Genomic DNA, 20306 nt, shown 5'->3' on the forward strand with positions numbered 1-20306 from the left:
GATCCAAATTCACGTTAGGCAGGTGATGCTGTTAGTTTAATTTGCTTTTCGTGTGGTAATCTTGATAATTACTCCGCAGTTAACTGGCAAAAAAATGTTTTCTTTTCTCTAAAAGATGGAGTCAGGGCGTTTGGCTGCACGAACCCCATTGGCTGAGCCCCAGAAACCCACAGGGTCAGTTCACAGGACTTTGAGAATGGCTCTGCTCCCCATCCCCTGGCCCTGGGACTGGCACTAGACCAATTTACCCGCCTCCATCTCCCTGGAACGGGCACAATGTGAGATCGCCTTCCAGTTTCCCACAGTCAAGAAAGGAAAAGATGAGGGTGAGGAAGACACAGAAATGGAGCCCAAAGAACCAAATCAAATGAGCAGGGGGGGGGGGGAGAGAGAGAGAGAGAGAGAGAGGGAGAGGGAGAGGGAGAGGCGGCAGATGGTGGTCATGATTAAAAGCTAGAGGAAGAAATGAGAGACTAAGAGATTGGGTTTTTTCTTTCCAAGGAAGTGGGTCCAGAGAGAGAGAGAAGAAAGAGATGTGATGTGATGAGATGGGCATGTGTGTACACGTATGAGCAGGGCACATACGTGTACGGACACGCAGGCAGGGCGGAGACGCATGGCAGAGAGGGCAATACCTCAGAGTGAGATGCCAACCGAAGCACCTGTTCAGTGGTATCCATTTGTAAAGGCCGTTGCAATCAAAGGGCCCTAAAATTGCACAAGTGTTAAGGTCATCAGTGCGCTATACACGGGAAGAGATCGTCATACTCTGGGAAAGGAGATCATCTCTAGGAGTACGGTCTGTGGCTGCCAGCATGAATATGTAATTCTGAGACACTGTGCCATGAGGAGTCAGGGTGACACCGTCCCCAGCTCCTTCCCTTCCTGCCCTGTCACTCCCCCACCCAAGTTTGTATGCTTCCCAAGGGGAAACCAAGAGCCAGACTCGGAGGGGTTCAAACCCCAAACAATGCCCACAGTGACCATGAACCCCCACAGGGCAGATACAAGGATCTCTGTCCTTGGTCTCCAAAGATTCATCTGAGGGAAGAAATGTCGGTGCTGATCAACGGTGATGGCCTGTGATGATTTCAGAAATAACATCACAGTGTGAAGGTCCCAAGACCCAGGTTTTCAAGAACAAACAGGGTGTGTGTTTCTAGCTGCTGAAAATGGAAATGAGTCGTGTTCTGAGCGCTGATGGACAGGCCCCCAAATTGATGCAGCTCTGGGCTGAATAACAATGTTCTGGATTTGGTACTACAGTTGATCCAAGGGGATTAGACTCATCAAACTACTGATTCAAGTAATACTGGCTTTGGAGCGGAATGGATGAGGACTCAGAAGCACAGGCCAGGGTTGGCTGACATGCACAAGTATGTGAATATCTGTGTCTGTGTGAGAATGCCTGTGTGTGTGTGTGACTCGTGTGTGTGTGTGTGTGTGTGTGTGTGTGTGTGTGCGCGCGCGCGCACATACACGCACGTTCTTCCAATGCCAGGAGGCAGGAATGAAGTTGCCTTGGTCCCCCCCCCCCAGGCTCTCACAATGGCTTTGGTCTCCCCATTATAGTCCCCAAGACAGAGTTTGCCTGCTTTCTCCCAGATACAGAATCTGATGCAGGATATAACCTGGGACAGCACACCCCGCCCCCCCCCCCCATCCCCACTCAAAATCAAATTGCCTCCAAAAGAATGAGGCTGGCTAGGGCAGAGACTGAACCGTTTTCTGTTTCCAAAAATGGAGGGGGCTGCCAGCAAGTGGGCTCAGGCACATTCATGCTCACACACCAGGAGGGAAAAGAACAATACAATCTGAGAACAGCATGCAAATCTCTTAAGCAAATTTCCATTGCCTGGATTAGTCAGATTAAAGAACCACAGAGCATTACAGATATCAAATGCATCTGGCCTTTGGGGGGCTGCAGCTAAAGAGCGAAAATGGGAACTTACTTGGAACCTGGAAACTGTAAGAAACATTAGCAAAGGAATGGCCTGGGAGGGAACTTCTCCCCTACCACCTTCCAAGCACTACTGCCACCAAAATGGACAGCAGGCGGGGGTCCTGCCCACTGAGGTGAGGGAATGGCATGAAGACTTACCATATGCCAGAACAACATGATTTAGGCTAGCTGCTCATTCTCACTCAGTTTTTTTTTTTTTGGGGGGGGGGATAAGAATATCCTATTCTTACTTTGTAGCCATGGCCATGAGTTGTATGAGTGGTTCAAGGTTGCAAAGGCCAAAGGTGATGGAGTGGTTAATAGAGCTGTCCATACACCTTAGACTACATGGCTGGGCCAGCAGATGGGAGCTTCAGTTGGCCTGCTGTTGATGGGGATCACCCTGTCTCTTCCTCTGCCCTGAACCCTGGACTTTCCTCCCCACGGGCTGAGTGGAGTTGGTGAGGAAGGAGGAGGCAGGAAGGCAGAGAGGTAGATACTTACAGCTATGCCGTGGCCGAAGCCTGAGCCAGGCTGTGGGCTGGCTGCGCTCATGTAATTCCCCACTCCGGAGTCCTGGCTGGCAGGGCCGTAGAGATCGGCGACAGGTCCTGGGCTGTTGGCCCCCGGGAAGCCTCCGGGCCGCGCCGGGTTGGAGCCTGCCGGGGAAGCGGGCGCGCCAAAATTCGGTTGAGCACTGTAGCTATTCAGGACTGGTGTGCAGAGAATAGAGCTGGGTATGAGGCCAGAAGCCAGGCATGCACCGACCATTACAAGCCAAACACTCGAGATTAAAAAAAAAAAAAAAACAGCTGAGGCCCAACTTCTAACACTCAACCAAGGCCATGCGAAAACATCAGCAGGGACTCAAGAATACTCAGCCCAGGCTAACCACTAAGAAGCTTGGAGCTCCAGAAATAGATAGAAGAAGAAAAAACAAAAACAAAAACGATCATTCAACACAGTATGGCAACCAACCGGAGGTGCTTCACTGCCTATCAAGTTATCACAATAGAAATAGAGATATATATGGAGAGAGAGAGAGAGAGAGGGACTGTTTTCACATCTGAATTGACGCTCATGCAGTCTTCTAGATTTGGGCACGTTGAGACAGCATTCACATCCCATGCAAACTACAAAGGAACTAGTTTAGACTACACATTGTGTTAATATTGATATTAAAACATGACAGGAAACAAAAGCAATTTTGTGTCCTTGAAAACAAAAAAATCTTTGGGAAAGGGATTTTTTGATTCATTTTTTGTGTGTGTATATATATGTTTCATTTCATTTCTTTTTGGATCCATTGAATGACGAATTTGTATGTGTGTGTTTTTTTTTTTTTTTTGAAAGACATAAAAAGATCTCTATTCTGCACCCCTCCCCCCTCCTGACTGGCGACACCCCCCTCCCCCCCTTCCATTTATACCCTGCATGAAAGTCGGCAACACTGAAGTGGTCAGAGGATGGCATGTGTCATGGAAAGTTCGGGCATCTTAACGTAACAGGAATGATGGCGGCAGAGTCCTCTTTTGGGGTGCAGAGCAGGGGATGGAGGGAGGGATGGGGTGGGAATGGTAACCTGAAGGTTGGCTAAGGCTGGGGTGAAGCCAATGGTCCTAACAGAGTACCCACACACTCACCTCCTGCAGGAGAAGGAAAGGGAGGGAAGGACTTAAACGTTTTTTTCCTTTGGTTAAAAAAAAAAAAAAAAAAAAAAAAGACAAAGAAGTATGAATGCAGAGCATACTAACCAAACCAGCTGACAGAGAGAGTGCCCGACCCCAGTGCATTGTGGTTATATTATCTCAGGTAGAAACTCCAGACTGGGAGAAATAAAGCTTAGAACGCACCTTGGCTACAGAGGGAGACCCGGCATCCACACAGCCAGAGACTCAGCCCTGTGTCTGGGGTAGGGGTGGCCAAAGGTGACATCACCTTAGGCTTCATCCTGGCCTGTCCTTAGCCCCATCACACCTTCCTAGTGTGAAGAATTGGAGGGCCGCAGCCTGTCCAACAGGTGGATTCTGGCTCAGCTTTACATCCTCTTAGTAGACTCAACTTTATTTTCTGTTTTAAAAAAATTTCCATCATAGGCCTTGTGTGGTGGCGCACGCCTTTAATCCCAACACTTGGGAGGCAGAGGCAGGGGGATTTCTATTAGTTCAGGCCAGCCTGGTCTACATAGCAAGATCTAGGCCAGCAAAGGCTACACATTGAGAGCCTGTCTTAAAAAAAAAAAAAAAAAAACCAGAAACAAAAGCACCCTCTCCAAAACAAAACAAAATTCCAAACCGTTTCCATCGCAAAAGGAAGTTCTTACTGGTTTTGAAACCTCCAAGGAGCGTGAGGGTCGCAGCTGCTAGACCGTAGCTAGCACATTTTGAAGAAACCAAGCCTGACTGATGGACACTCCCTTGTCTTCAAGGCTCACTCCCCCTTCCTAGCTTCTGTGGCATCTCTCCCCTGCCCTGTCACAGCTGCTTTCCACGGCAAAAAGAGTATCTGAAGTCAAGAGTGGAGTCCCTCTTGCCTGGGGACCTGTAGCTGGACGACCTCACTTCTCTTGTGGCTTTGAAGAACACGTAAGTGGATCGATTTTTTTCCCCATGTACTTGTCGTAGGAGTAAGAAGAGATTCAGGATACTGCACTTGAGAAAGGAACACAAGATCCAAGGTGGGCCCAACCAAGCTGGCCTGGCTCCCGCCTCGGCAGAGGACAGGGAGACTGCTGCCTCTGGATGCCCTTGGGCAGGATGAGCCTCTCTGAAGCACTGGCCCAGAAATTAATAAACAAGACAACCGAGCGAGTGGGTTAAGGGGGAAGGGGCAGGGTAAAGAGGCTTAAAGCGAGTGAATAGCTTATTTGCAGATGTACTGGCAGACAATCGGGACAGCAGGATTTTTGAGTAAAGAAGATTAAACTTGCAGATAGCATTTGGCCCTTTTTGCTCGAGGAGGGAAATATCCAGCCGAGATATCCAAAAGATGGCGCTATCTTGGTGGAATATACCTTCTCGTTCTGGGCTCAGCAGATGTAAAGAGCTGGACAGTGGCTCTTGGTTCGCCCCGGCACCAACTCCCCCCCTCTCCAGAGGAAGGAACTAGCTTGCTTTGACTTAGGGTAGGGGTGGGACACAGGGTTGGGCAAATTTGCAAGTGGAAGATGGAGATTTTTCAGCTTCTTCCTCCTCTGGTAGGATGTGTTTCCAGGAAGATACTGGACAGGGGATGGAGAGAAGGCAGGGGAGCCAGCTGCAGAAGTAATCCAGCCAGAGAAAGACAAGAGGCAGCAGCATGCCCACGGATGAATGCTGTCCAGATACCTCTGTGGAAGGCTTAGAAGGCAGGAGGGCTGTGGGTATTCTCCCCACCCTTGGCAACTTTTCTGGTTCCATGAGCACCTGGAAGCCTGGTGTTTGAGGTGGTCTGAAGGGAATTTCACAGCGAGCTCACCTTAGGCCTACAGCACTCCTTCCTACTCAGTCCTATTTCATCAAATGCTACTAACAGTACTATGGAAAGAAAGGCACCATCTTAGAATGTGGCTTACAGCCACTCCGAGCTCCATGATTATGCACTTGCTCAGCCCAAGCCCCAGGGAAGGGACCAGAAAGTACCACAGGCAGGCAGACAGTAGGTACCTAGTTCTGAGCTGGTCCCCTTCTCCAGGGACAGGAGAATCTATGGCCTTATTGGTTTGGCCACAGAGGAGAGAGGTCTCTTTAAGCTCCTCAGTCAACAACTGTGTCTCCTGTGGTGAAGCCCCATTCCAGATGGCATGATAAGGTCCGCAGGCCTCATCATGAACACTCTTCAGGAAGGGACAGAGACAGACCCTCCTTGGTGCTGTTCCTGCCAGCTGATAGCAGCCAGCCGGAAGGTAGCCGGGACAAAAGACTTGACTTTTCTCCTGGAAACAGCACAGTTCCACATACTGTGTGCTAGCTGCCTGCTTGGTCACAGGCGGATCTGAGGACCCTCTCTTACTCCAAGCTGTGAGAGGCACAGTTCCGGTGAGGTGCTTTCTGGGAAATTGAGGGCCCCCTTCCCTAGGCACCAAACTTCATTTGAAGGGGTCAGGTGTGGTCCCCCCACTCCAGGATCAGGTTAGGAAGAAGAGAGGTGACATCATTTTTCAGGGGTAAAGAAGGGCATCTTGACTACTGTATTGCTAGTCCAGTTGTGTGTGCATGCATGCCTGTGTACGTATAAGTGTGTGTGTGCGTGTGTGTGTGTGTGTGTGTGTGTGTGTGTGCGCATGTAATATCTAGGAATATCATAGCGTGTCTGCAGCAGAAGCTGACACTTATATGGCCTGGGACAAGGCCTGTGCTAGGTTGACAGTTTGGGGGCTTACTTCCCAATCAGCAATTCTGAGCAATGTCCAGGCTCTGGCTTAATTCTAAGTTGGTTCCTCCTTCTGCACCTGATCCCAGCATCCTCTGCAACTGATCCCAGCATCCTTTAGGCTTTCCCAGTCCAGGCAGTACCCTCGGGAGGCAGGCATAACGGAGAGAGAGAGGGGACATTGGACTTGGAGTCAGAAGACCTGAGTCTGACCCTGGCCCTTCCCTGACACCTGTGTGCCCTGGTCCAGCCTATGTCCTCATCTGTAACACATGAGTAATGTGTCCCTTATTCAGTTTGAGTCACCAGGCTGCTGTGAGAATGAAAAGGAGAAAACGCTCTGTGACTTATCGGGTATATGCAGAGCCCAACACAGGTACTGTATGCATATTTAGCAAAATCCAATAGAGGAAAATGCAATCCATTTGCCATACAAACCTGAAGGTGATTTACAAAAGCGTCCAATCCATCTATCTGGTGTATTTAATCACCCTGGACCTGAAGAAAGGGCTCTTCGGGGAGGAGCAACACCAAAAGCTGGGACACCTGCCATGCCTCAGGAGGATAGCAAAGCAAGAGGAATGTATTTGATGAGAGTTGGAAGCATTTTACATTAAATTAAAAGCTTCTTTATGCTCAAGAAAACGCCTGGATGGCTGACCCAATGAAGCCCTCTTATCTCATCTCAGAGATGGGAGCAGAAACGAACCAGCAACCTATATTGGGAAAGCGGACCCTTACCTGGGGATGCTAGGCCAGAGCTTTCCAGGCAGCTTTCTGCACACTTCTAAGTGAGCTAGCGGGCTGCCATCTTGTATGTGGCTGGGCTGACCTGTGGTCAGGAAGGGCTGGGCCAGGAGTGGGGAAGTGACGTAAATCACAATAGCCTTCCTACAGGTCTAGGAAAAGACACGGAAGTCCAGGTACCGCTACACTGTCTATACAGTGGTTAGAACGGGAAAGTAGCAGCAGATAAGGAAATCCATCTGTAGCCAGAGCACCCCGGAAATGCTGCATTAAACCACCCACCATCTGAACTTCGTCTTCTCATCCAGCCCTCTAGGGTCTGAGATCAAAATTAAAGAGAGAACCCAAGACTGGAAGCAGCCCCCTCCTCTCTAACAGTTTGGTGAGTCCAGGCCAACTCCAGTTCAGTGTTGAGAGAGTACCCTTGGCCCGTTTTGATCTGAGAACCGCCTTCGGTCTTGAGGCCCACCATCTACCTAACTTACCAAGGAAGAAACCAGTCCGGTTTCCCCTACGTCACACCCACTTGCTGCTACGCTGCCACATGCTCATCCTGAAGGTCACATCCCTGCCTGTCCCAGCCAGAGATCCTTTGTGTCTTCTTATACTTCTTATCTGAACAGTATACATCTTTCTGTACTACAAACACACTGAAGGACTGTGAAATCCAGGGCCAGGACTACAGACTTAAAGACGGCCTAATATTGTATTCCTGCAGCGGTAAAGAGCTACGTCAGAATCAGTTGCCAGCACATCCCTGTTAGGAATGGCAGTGCAGGAGATGTACCACTAGTGGGAGCTAGGGAGTCAAGAGGGGCCAGGCTGGGAAAGCCACTCCCTCAAAACAGCTTGTAAGATGGACATCATCATCCCGGTGTAACAGATGAGCGAACCCAGGGTCTTAGGACTGAATCCCATTCTAACTTGAAAGTACATGTGATTTCAGTCCCGACACTCAGGTATCCCTCCTTGAATCATAGCTTGGTGCTACAGACATCTCTCTTACTAGGCAGGGAGCCACCCGAGGTTGGGTGGTGCCTAACAAGACACAGGGGACTCCATCTCTGCTGAGGACTAGGGCACCTTCCACTGTGTCATAAAACAAAGAGCCTTGCCGCAAACCCAGAAATGTAGTCAGTGCTGGGAGTCAGTAAGTGGGAGGGGGCGCCGGCCAAGCCCGAGCCCTTACTGGGACTCCTGCCCTCTTCAAAAGTGCCTGGACACAGTGGGGTCCCCAGAGGACTATCTCAGCTTTCAAAGGCCATCCCACTCTGTTGGGCCCAGAGGGGAGCTGGGACGCCTTATGGCCGATTGGCATTTAAGACCCAATTGCATCTAACAGTATCTTAGTGCCAGGGGATCCAGCAGCAGGGTGTGGGTGGTGGGTTAGGAGGGTGCCCAGGGCACAGTCCCTTGAGGACCTGTACAAAAGGCTTTCCACTTGAGCAGTCCTGTCTTTAATGATTGTAAAGGCACAGGAGTTTAATCCATTTTTGATGTAAGCACTAATAGCTCTGTGTCCTTGAAGTTCAAAGCGGGCGCATGCATGTCACTAATTAACCAAGCGAGGAGCCATTCAGCTCCCTCTCATGCTCCTAATTAGGTCTTTAATAACAAACAAACCCCGACCTTAGCAAGGGGCCCCCATTTGTCAGCTAGTCTAGGAGTAGGACTGCTTCCCTGTTTACTGTCGCTCTAAACTGCTTGCTCCTAATCTCAGGCTGGTCTCAAGGAAGGTGGGAAGAGTCATGCCAAAGAGACAAAGAGCCCTTAAGGCTATCTTCGTTGGCCCTGGTAAGCAGAAGAGCTCTGAGCCCATAGGAACCCTAAACCTAGCCTGGTGACCTCTCCTGCTGGGTGTCTGTGATGGTCAGGGATGTTATGCAGCTATAAAACCAAGCAGGACTTGAGACTCTGGTTACACACTGGCTTTGCCTGGGCTTCACCTTGCCAGATTCTGATTTGATGGGGAAGTTACAAAAACTCCCAGGTGATTCCAGCCCACAGCAGACTTGCACTGACCCAAGTCTTAAGGCTGACTTGCTCATTAGCAGCGATTAGCGGGTCTTGGGTTATTGAGTTTGTGTGTGGTGGATGTGTGTGTGTGTGTGTGTGCGCGTGCGCGTGCGCGCCTGTAGAGGCCAGAAGCCAATGTCTAGCAGCTTCCTCTAATGCTCTCCACCTTTGTTGAGACAGGGTCTCTCAATGAACTTGGAGCTCATCAATCTGGCTAAGCAGGCTGACCAATCAGCTCCAGGGACCCACCTATCTCTACCTCCCCAGGGTTGGGATTACAGATGCAGCTGGGCCTGGCTTTTACGTGAGCACTGGGGATCAGAACTCAGGTCCACTTGCTTGCAACAGCACACACTTTACCAACTGAGCCATGGACATCCCTTTAGCCCCGGGGCCTTCTGCTATTAATGAACACCACCCACAAAAACAACCACGGAACCCTAAAAGGTCCCACCAAGCACGCTTAAGGTTGGAAATCTGATGGATTAAAAATGTGACTCTAATTCTGTAAACACAAGGCCTGCCACACCTTCATGGCTCCAGCCCCCGGGGGCTGACTGCTCTCAAGAGCACACTCCACACCCCACACCCCACACAGTTCCCTATCCCTGGGATGCTCCTGGATTTCTCTGCATGCTACCCTTAAGCCACTGCCATTTACACTGCTTATGCCTCCTAGAACAGAGGATCCGCAGCTCCGGGCATAGCAACAACATGGAGCCGCAGAGATGATGCGACCCACTAGGACCTGTAAGTCTGAAACCCTCACTTAGTCGAGGTGGATGCATGCCTGGAACCATGTCGTCTGACGGCCTGCCCATCCTCCTGTGGGTTTATCTTCTGAGCTACTTCTCACACACAAGGCGTCTCTTCCCCCAGCTGCACCTCTGGGCAGATTCAGCTTCCTCATAGCTATTTGAACCTTGAAGGTCAAGACTTAGGGAATGGAGGTGATGAACTCAGCGTGACCCCTAGCATGACCTAGTGAGTTTACTCTTCAAGACAGGCAAACAGGAAGAGAGGCTGGGAGGGGGGCCCCCGAAATCTCAGTGGCTACTTCAGTGGAAGGTTTAAAGGCTGCTGTACTGGAATAAAAAGAAACTGTGAGACCAAAGGCAGGGAACGAGACAAAGGGTTTCTTCCAATCATGGGGTTGCTGCTCTGCTGTTCTCTCGTGGCGGGGAGGGGCTAAGTTTGTGCCTGACTGACTTTCAGAGTCCAGGTTACCCTGGGTGCTGTGTGTATCTGTAATGCTGAACTCTCCAAGGCCAGGGAAGCCCACCCTCTCCAAGACATAGTCAGAAATAACTTCCAGAAGGAGAGGAAAGGTGGCCGGGTAGCAGGGCTGGGCGGCTTTTCTCACACACCAGTCTCCACCGCGGGCACCCAAGCTTGCTTTCAGTGTTTGCCATGGACCTGGACAGACCACTTTATTAATATTAATAAGTAGCCAGGAACAAAGGGCCCATTTATTTTTAGCCGTCTTTAATTGTGTAGTAATCACTCATCTACAAAACAAATGAGCCCCTGTTTGCAGTTGCTATGGTACCTGGCGCCCAAGCCTCCCCGCAAGAAGATTGGGCAAGGAGTCGGCTGCGTCGGCGGCCACGCCCCTTTCTCCACCATTGGCCCACAGCAAAGCCCCAGCAACGGGACAGCCAATGGTCTCCTTGCTCTAGGGCTGGGCTGTGTTTCCCAACCACTTTCCAGATGCAGTTTGTGCGGAGGCAAAGGGAGGGATGCTGACTCCTCCCAGCAGAGAAGTCTGCCTGCCCAGAGATTCCCTCCCTAGCTCCATCACCTCAGACGGTGACTAACTTCCTTCAGCTGTATTTTAACTAAAGGTTCCCTTCCAATAATTCCGTTCAGCCTGGCTCCCCCTTGTGGGACCACACCTCTTCTGGGTCTCCTTTGTCTGACATTGGTCTGAATGGACACAAGGACCAGATCAAAATGTCAGCCAAAGGCCGGCCAGGCAGAGCCACGGCGGGGAGGCTGCAGAAGCAAAACAAACAAACAAACAAACAAAAAAACGTAGCATGCCTCCCGAGACCACTTGTAAATGATTTTGGGTTATCGCCTCCCCTAAGGAGAGGCAGAATCGAGTGGGAACAGCGGCGCCTTTCTGTTGAGTGTTTAAAAGTTGCAGTTTCGCTCAGCCGTTTGCTGCACCGGCGTGTGCTGATAGTGGCTGAGAACACAGGCTGATGGGGCCGCCTCAGATAAGCTATCTCCCCGGAGGCACAGTCTGTAATCTTTAAAATGGGAAGGGGACTGATGACGCCCATTATGGTCTCAGAATTAGGTGGGGTAGGGTGTGTGGGCTTGGCACACAGCAGCACTTGGCTCGCTCACATCAAGAGAGCAACTACTGATGAATTGTTGTTATTATCATTGTATTATTAAAGCTGGGGGGTGTCTCTAACATCTCTCATTAACAAGACACCCTTCTTCAAGGCAACTTCCCAGCAGGTGTCTCTACTTTGAGATGGTGGCAGGAACCCTCCCACTCCACGCTCTGACAAACGAATCCCAACAGCCAATCACGGCTGCTCAAAAGTACTCTTTTCTTGTCCCTTGCCCTATGGCATCCCAAACTGGAAAAGGGAGACCTTCCTATTAATATTCATAAGCACCGAGAAACAAAGGGGCCCTTTATTTTCTGTGGTCTTTAACTGCGCAGCAATTACTCATCTATACTAAGATTGCAGCCTCGGTTGACTTCAGGTGAGTGCCATTCTGCCAGGTGTGTACAATGCTGGGGATCACACCCAGGACTTCTTACATGTCAGGTTAAGCACACTACCGACTGCGCTCCGGCTCCACCTCCTTCTTTAGATAGGATAGAGTGGCCACCTTTCAGGAGTTCTCACACCCCTCAGTACCTCCACCAGTGGGGGCAGTCTCTAGGGCCCTGTCTAATACGCTCTCCTCGCTTGTGGAGTGCCCAGGAGAACGACTACACTCTCCACCACCCCTTAGAGCACACGAACGATGGCCAAGCCACTCAGAGGCGAGGCAGGAACATGTCACCGACTGAAAACCATTCCACTGATTTAAAGACCATTAACATTCCCTCACTCCATTCACTTCAAGATTAACTTATACCTTCGGCCTGGACTTTAAGGCTAGTCACTAATTGCTCTAGAGTTGATTTATCAAGTGCATGGTATTTCTATTACAAAATTATTGATTGTAGCTGATGTATTGTATCCTCCACAGGGCTGGTCCAAAAGCCCTCGGAAAATGAATAAAGCTGAGGTCAGCGGCAGGAGCCGTGCACATCATTACAGATTCAGTGAAGTTACTTAAAACCCATCGCCAGTCTATGGCTAAAGTCCTGGCTTTCTTAGAAATGAAACTTTTAATGACAAGCTGGGAAATAAGGTGTTCTCTAGAATGCAGGCCAGGGGCCTGAGAGATGAGCACTGAAGGAACACCCGTGGGTAAGGTAAGTTAGCGAGTTTCAGTACCTAGTCTCTCTGGGCCACTGTATTGATTCTATTACAGTAACAAAGTGACTGTATCCTATGGAGAGGCTCTCCCCATGACTTTCCCCACACACAGCCACAGCCCCTGAGGATGTCTGTTGCTAACACCGGGAGGTTGACCGGTTTCTGTTCCCACTTGCTGCCCTTACTGCCTAGGCCCAAGTCAGTTTGCATCTGCGGCAGCACTAAAGCTTAGTGTCAGCCATTTTCTTCTGCCTACCTCCCCTGTCCCCAGGGAGACTTTGCTCCTCCTGAATTTTTCCACCTGGAGCCTTGGTGTCCTCATTCTGTCTGGCCTGGCGCATGCTCAGTTCCTATGTGTTCTAACTCTGCCAGAGCATCTCGGCTTCTTTCCCCCATGAGGCTTCAATTTCGTTCTATCATGACACAGCCTTTTGAAGATGTTATGGTCTCTGTGACTTTTTCCTGAACTCTGTATCCCGTGGTAGATAACCTATATCGTCCGGGTTCTGCCCATGCCCCTGTCAGACTGTAGGGTTTGGTCAGAGCCGTCACACACCTTGACTTGACATGTAGGTTCTGGATAGTAAGTACTATTCTCACTTCATATGGTCTTAGAAAGTTAGGGACAAAAGCTCTGAGATCTCTGGTACTCACTTATGGCTCGTCACATACGCCTTAAGATAGTGTGTCCAAAGATGGTTGGCCACACATGCTCAAAGTGGAAAACGAAGGTCTCCTCCAGAAAACCTTTCTAGGGAGACCTAGGGGGAACTGGGTGGCCTCTTCTTCAGCTGTCCCAGGCCCATCACACTTCTCTCTTCCCTGCAAAGCCATGCCAGTTGCTATCACTCAAGGGATGCTGGGCCATCACTCACCCCACTGGCCCCTTTCATCATCACTACTCCTAAGAGTCAATGTCAACATCAACCAGGGCTAAATGCACACCCTGTCTGCAGGGGCTGAAGCTTTCAGCCCCTTCCCTACCACATCTCACCTCCCTCCACCCACAGGAGCAGATGACACAGGCTGACTTTTTCATAGGGACCTGTGTCCCTGAAGGGCTCAAGAAGAGGCTGAGCGTAGAGAAGCCTGGCCGATGGCCTTAAAAAACAAAACAAAACAAAACAAGAAAAGATCTGTCGCTTTGTTCAAGAACGGTGTGGGGAAGATAAGAACTCGGAAGAACTGGATGACGCCTTCCAACTCTGGCTCCATTCATTTCTGCTATGGTGAACCCGGATCTTGGTTGGGGAGGCTAGAGCTGAGGGGGGTGACCCAGTTCTAGACTGGGAGAGTGGGGATCGTGAGGAGAGGTGGTGGTGGCTGATGGCGAGAACATGGATCCAAGCCCCTTGGCAACATTGAAAACATGGAACCCCATCTCTTTCCTGGTCCCCACGCTACCCTTGAGACGGCGGCAGCGGCGGTGTTGGGCCGCGCCTTCGGAGACCCTGTAATATCAACTCAACAATGCATGTTCTACAACTACGGCTACAGCTACCAGGACAATCTACTACAGTGCATGCATTTAGTTCAGTCCCACAGATACATACAGTCTAAGAACAGGCAAGGGAGGTGTGAAATGCTTTACTAGACAACAGGTGTTTTGGAGTTGTAACTGATAATAAAAAAAAAAAAAATAGAAAACGAAAGTGTACAAAAAAAGACATTTCTCGAGAGTTGGATATGAGTTTGTTTCTTGAACTGTTTCATCTGAACAAGCAAAACATGCAAACCAGCTGGTGCTAACAGGAAGCTGGACACTGAGAGAGGGTTAATAGGTGTGGACAAACCTTCCCGCTGAGCGTGCTCAGAAGAGTGTTTGAGAGGAGGTGTGCAGGTCCTAGTGTAAGAGAGGCAGGAGAGTATGCCTCAGAGACACTCTCACCGCAGCCCCAACCAAGCAAGAGAAAAGACAACAGAAACGTGACTGCTCACACTCACCACCACCATCAGGAGCTCACGTCACTAGACTGGAATAAAGCTGGCAAGTATAAAGTACAGTAAGGGGTCCTGGCTGGGGCCTGAGGGTGGGGAGGGGTCGGTGGGTGATACCAGGGGCGGCTCTGCAAGCTCTCACAGTGATACACGGACCCACCCATGGGGTCACCCCCAAAATAAAAGTACCCTGAGAATCGGTACTGTTTTCCTCAGGCTGGGGAAGGGGTGGTCAACTGTCAACGCGGATTTATGTTTGGATGGGACGTGATGGGGGTGGTGGTGCCGCTGGGACTGAATGAGTACGATCAAAATAAACAAACTCTTGACTGAGCACAAGAAAAGATGACGTTTCAGACTTCCAGGTGAACGTGAAAGAAAAGTGACCACTGATAGTGAAGTTATCTAGGAGTCGGCAGAGGGACCCCCCTGCTGGGACACCTGTGCCCTGCTCACCTCAGGTCCTGGGGGAAGTAAGAAAAGGTAGGCAGGCTAGCCCAGAGAAACAGGCTGAGGCAGAAGCTCAAGGCCTCCCCCTTGACTGCCTCGATACCACAGCCCTGACAGATAGGAGTCGCCACCCTGAGAAAGAGCCAAGCTGCCTCCCACCCCCCATGGCCCTCAGCAGGTGCTCCCCAACGTGGGAAAGGAAGTCAAAATGAAGGGGTGGGGGTAGAGAGGGTTGAGAACTAAAATGGTGGGGCTGGGTAAAAATAATGACAAAAATGTTGCTTTCCAGAAGATGTCTAACCCCTAACCCAAGTCCAGGAGTCCCTGGAAGCCGAGACCACATTTCCTGGAGTCTGGAGTTACTTGTCAGGTGTGGCATGGTACCAGGCTCCAGGAAGGTGATCAATGGAGTCTAACGAGCTGCTTGCTCAGGAGGCTGGGGGAGCATCCTTAGCTTTGGGGGCTGGAAGCTGGGGGCGGGGTGGGGCGAGGTTCGAGGAGGTGGTACAGGGAAATCTGGGTCATCAGTGCCTGGGACTCCTATTGGGACTGGTGTAGTGCATGCATTGCTGGGTGGCCTTTCTCAGTTCACAGCAGTGTTTGCCAATGAAGGGCCTCTTAACTGACCAACCTTCCAGGCTCAGAGCTCATGTCATCTTCTTGAGGGAAGAAGATGACAGTCTCCCGACGGGCCAAAATGTGTTAAGAGAAAAAGGCAGTCTCCTTCCCCAACTTTACAGCCTTGGTCCAAGTCCAAATGTGGGGCTCTGGGCTGGGTTTGTAGTCTCCATGAGCAGATCAGACCATGTTCTCTCTACAGTGGGCACAGCCCAAGCCTACAGCCACTAGGCAGCACTGGGGGGTTTCCCCTCGGGTGGGTACCTCAAGCCGAGGATTTACTGTTTGTGCTAACCCAGGCTGGGGTGGGCAGGGGTCTGGGGAGCGTACTCCTGAATACGATTCACTAACAGTGCAGTGATGAGCATGGCTGACCTTGATGGCCTGTGGGAGATTTTGGCTCCCGATGGAAATGGCTACAAAGAAAACACCACTGATCCTGGAAACAAAATGTGTGGTTGGAGATGGCCTTGAGGGTTAGGAGTTAGAGGGGTGGGTGAGTGGGGCTCCCGCCTGGCTCTGGGAGGGGGGGGGTCTGTGCATGGGCAGGGGTGGCAGAAGGGGGCACAGACTGGGAGACGGCTCTCAGACTCGCAAAGAATCCCATACTGCCCTTTAAACTTGCCATGAAGTCAAGGGAACGGGGTGGGGTGGGGAGAGAGGCAGGGTTAATTTCGGGTTAAAGTTTAGTTTCATAATCCAAAAGTTATCAAAAGAAAGAAACTGAACAGAGAAAACAAACAACACTCACAAATATCAAGACTGTTCTTTTGATCTGTCTCCCCTCCCAGGCACAGGTAGGAATGAGGCTTCTTTTTTTTCATTCCCCCAAAACACTCAAGTTAAAATCCCCCAAACCAGAAACAGGAAGACACGATGCACCTTCCTAGGGCAGGGAGTAGGGGACACCAAGGGACACTGGCCAGAGGGCAAGGTGGTGCCTTTAGAGACTCGAGTGGATGGAAATTGAGAATGACCAGCTATTTGGACTTCCCAGACTGCCTGCCAATCACCAGCTCTGTCAAACTGCCCCTCGGTAGCCCCCGCCCTCAATTAAATCCCAAAACTCCAGTGGGTCTCTTGGGGGAGAGGATCCTTTGTAGCTCAGAGGCAGCGCCAGTTTGCATGGAACGGATTTTCTCTGACGTTTTCTAATGAGCCTCACTGTGCCAGTTTGGGTTTTTGGCAGTTGCCCTCTGGGCTTTTAACGCTCCACTTCCTGGTACGTTCACCAGCACCCCATCCTGCCCACTCTCTTCAGAGCCTAGATGTGTTGAATCAGTGCTCCGGTGTGCCCTGCTTGTGGGGTGGGGTGGCGGGGCGGGGTAAAGGAGCCGGGAGCCAAGCTGCTCAGGGGGGAGGAGCGAGGTGGAGAGAGCAGCTGCCAGCAGAGGTGCCCGGTGCGTGGCAGGAAGCCTGTGGCACTCCTGGGGGGTGACACACCCCAGTTCTGGCTGGACCTTACAGTATTGCTGGGGAAATACTCCCTTGCCACTGGAGGCTTCCAGATCTTTTAAAAGGCTGGGATAAGGTCATGGGAGAGAAAGCTCCCCTGTCTTTGGTGGCCGCCTGACTTAGGAAAGTCTGGGGCAACTGGGACTCAGGCTACCGCAGCTTCACCCCTTTTCTGACCTCAAGGATTGGTTCATATCTGGCTTCAAGGGCTCTGGGAGTTTAAGCCCATCTTGCCAGCCGTGGCTGGAGAGAAAGCCTACCTAGTACCTCTTTGGCGAGGTCAGAGACCCAAGGAAGGGAACCTTCTGAACTTGCCAAAGCCAAGGACGGCAGTGACCAAAATGCCCCAAAGCTGGGCTTGGAGATGGGACGGTCCAAAGCCAAAGGGAAAGGCCGTCTCTCTTTGTTAACGGGAGCACAATTCTGCCTGGGGTTTGCGGTCCCCTGACTGTGGCAGACTCCTGTAGGAACAGGCCTGGGTGGCTGGGCCTTCGTGGCACCTCCCTGTCCCCGCCACCCCCTCCCCTGGGCTGTGGTGACAGGGGTGCTGGACAGATGCAGCCACACAGACTGGCAGGGCGTTTACCTTGCCCTGCACACGAGGCATGCCTGGGAGCCGCCTGCCCCGCACACCTTCCTACCTGATCCTCGCGCCGCCGCCACTGCCGCCGCCGCCACTGGTCCATACGCCGCCGCTGCTGGGAAGCCTGGAGAGACGGAGGAGTGGAGTCAGAAGGAGCCACGGAGGACCCCAGGTCACACAACAGACAGCTGGGAAGGGCTTCACAGACAGCATTGGGGGATACAGATCAGTGGCTCTCAGGCTTCTGGAAGACACAATATCTTTAGATGTCTGACTCTCACGCACTGGTTATTCCAGAAGTGTATTCTAGGAAGCATACAGCAATAACTCAACCACAAGGAGGACTTATGCCTTCTGAGAACTGAGCTGAGGTCTCTGTTGACTTTGCACTGACGTCTGATGATGCCCCAGGCCTGGCCTGCTACTCCTTACAGGGATCCTGCTGGTGGGGTCAGCTGGAGCTCCAAATCAGGAAGGACCTGGGGCTGGCTTCTTCACAGAAAAGGTGCCGTGGCCTAGAGATGGCTTCACTCCCGAAAGTTCTCCAAAGGTCTGGTCATTTGAGCTCTAGATTGGTCAAAGCTTCCTGTCAGCATGCCATGGCCCCAGGCCTGAGGGCGAAGCGTTTGGGTGTTCCCAGGTGAGTACATACATGGGCCGATGTCGGATGGCTGAGGGACTCTATCTGGGGTGATCCCTGTGGTTCTTCATGATCCTGCTCAGTGTTTCAATCTTCCCAGAGTTGTATTATTAAGATATTACTCTGTGGTGCTGGGGATGGAACCCAGGGCTTGGCATATGTCAGATAAGTGGACTACCACAGACTATATCCCATCCCATTCCATGGCAGTAACAGGGAACGTAGATGTGACTGCAGTATCTGAGGCCACCCTCAGATGAAGCCAGCTTGGAGTGCCTCCCACCCCTACCCAGGGATCCTTTGTGGTTAAGGCTCGCACTGTCTAGCAAAGCTAGGCCAGGCAGGAAGGAAGCTGAGGCCAAGTATGTGGCCGAAAAATGTCCACACGAGAGAAGATGTGAGCTGAGTCCTTCCTCTTTCCTGGGCTTCTCTGGCCGCTAACTTGACACACAAGTCACGCACTGGAGCATACACACACATACTTCCACATACATAAAAACAAATATCTGCGGCTACCGGGTAGACATTTGCAGCCTGATCCCAAGACCCACCTGCAGGGCCATTTTTTTTTTTTTTAAATGATGCACCAGAAGCCCCTGCAAACCCACCAAACAGCCCCCAAAAGAGCTGCTTGACCTTTAGCCACGGAGCCTGTCTGATGAGGCACTTGGACTGGACAAGGGAAGAAGACATGCACCGGAAGCAGAGGAACAAAGAAAGGAGGGGCATCCTCCACACAGAGCGAACTAGAAGCTCACTAGACTAAGACTATGGTCCGAGCTACGTGGTTCTACGGAGGGCGAGACGTTCAAAGGGGACAGAGCTACTCTAGAAAGGTCACGCTAAGCTACTTAAAATGCCAACAAAAAGGAGACATACTTGCATTTAAATATGGGAATAGGGCTGCTGAAGGGGAAAAAGAGAGATCCAGGTGAAATAATTGTACACGGTTCTCCCAGGCTGGGAATGAGTCTCCCAGCGCCCATGAAGACCTCGCTGCTCCCTTCCCAGAGGGAGCCTGGGCTGGGACTCCCCACCTAGTCCTCTCCCCAGCTCTTCCACGCAGGCTCTAGATTTCTGAAGATGGTGCTGGTGGAAAGCGCTGAAGGAAAATAAGGAAGAAGTCAGGTTATTTCTCCTTGTCCCAACCTCTCTCTGTCCACCCAGCCTCCTGCTACAGGCCCGGAGCAGGGCTCAGGGGACGCTAGGGAGGAAGAAGCAGCAGGAGAGAAAGGTTACTACTACTCCTTGGTGCTTGCTTACCCCAGACACAACAGAGGAAGTTTCCTTGGGAGCGTCAGAAGAGCTTGGCTGAAGGAAGGGAATACGGTCAGCAAGATTTGTTAACAAATGGTCTATTTTCTAGAGTTAAGCGGTTTGGGCAAGAAGTCCGAGAGAAAGAGAATTAATAAAAAATAAAAAAAAAAAACAACTCTTGACAAAAATGGAAATCCATTATCCTTCAGCTCAGATAAGGGCTTCTGCTGGAGATGGAATACTCTTCCAGAGATGGAAGTTTCCTCAGCTACGGATGTGAACTAAGAGAAGGATTTACCAGTGGCAGCTGCAGAGGGAGCCACTCTGTGTGTAGGCTGCAGCTCCGGCATGGCCACCTCTGTCTGTCAGTTCTTCCCGATGTCTGGGAGTGAGCCAGTATCATGGGAGTATTGTCATCAAATCTCTCTCCAGCCACCAGCCCCATGGTGGACAAGAACAGGGCCTGTCCTGCTTTCTCCACAGTAGAAGGCATGGTTATGTGGCCGCAAGGACATGGGGACCCACCTGAGTTCCTTACAGGGAGTAGTGACCCATAACCTTTCAACTACGTCTTTCTTTTCTTGATGCCATTTTAAAGCTCAATTTCCACCGCTCAAAATAACAGCATGTATTCTGTTTATCTCTAATGATGATAGCTGCCCAAATGGACATGATATATTAGCAATGAATCCAGCAGGAAGGGGAGGAATGTTTTGCTGAGCAAATCCCAGAGAGGCTGGGAGCTACAGGCTGGCTACCTGTGAACAGGAATGTACCACGTTCCTCCTGCCTGGGAACCTTCCAATCCTAGAGAGGATGCCTGGACTCATTAGCACCAGGCCAATGGATGGATTC

The 20306-nt window shown here is 51.0% G+C and overlaps 1 protein-coding gene across 4 annotated transcripts in view; it reads right to left on the reverse strand.

Annotated features, from left to right (window-relative positions):
- The window catches only part of Msi2 (musashi RNA binding protein 2), a 360898-nt gene that overhangs the window by 2068 nt on the left and 338524 nt on the right, over window positions 1-20306 (reverse strand). For 2 of the 4 annotated variants that reach the window (XM_059271492.1, XM_059271496.1), the window contains 3 exons: window positions 17613-17678; window positions 2447-2655; window positions 636-708 (listed from right to left, as the gene is read on the reverse strand). In XM_059271492.1, the coding sequence (XP_059127475.1) occupies window positions 667-708; window positions 2447-2655; window positions 17613-17678 (317 nt within the window). In that variant the 3' untranslated portion in view covers window positions 636-666. The remainder of the gene's footprint in view (window positions 1-635; window positions 709-2446; window positions 2656-17612; window positions 17679-20306) is intronic. The other 2 variants (XM_059271494.1, XM_059271493.1) reach the window with 2 other exon arrangements.

The sequence above is a fragment of the Peromyscus eremicus genome, chromosome 8a (genome assembly GCF_949786415.1).
Source record: "Peromyscus eremicus chromosome 8a, PerEre_H2_v1, whole genome shotgun sequence".
Taxonomy (NCBI): domain Eukaryota; kingdom Metazoa; phylum Chordata; class Mammalia; order Rodentia; family Cricetidae; genus Peromyscus; species Peromyscus eremicus.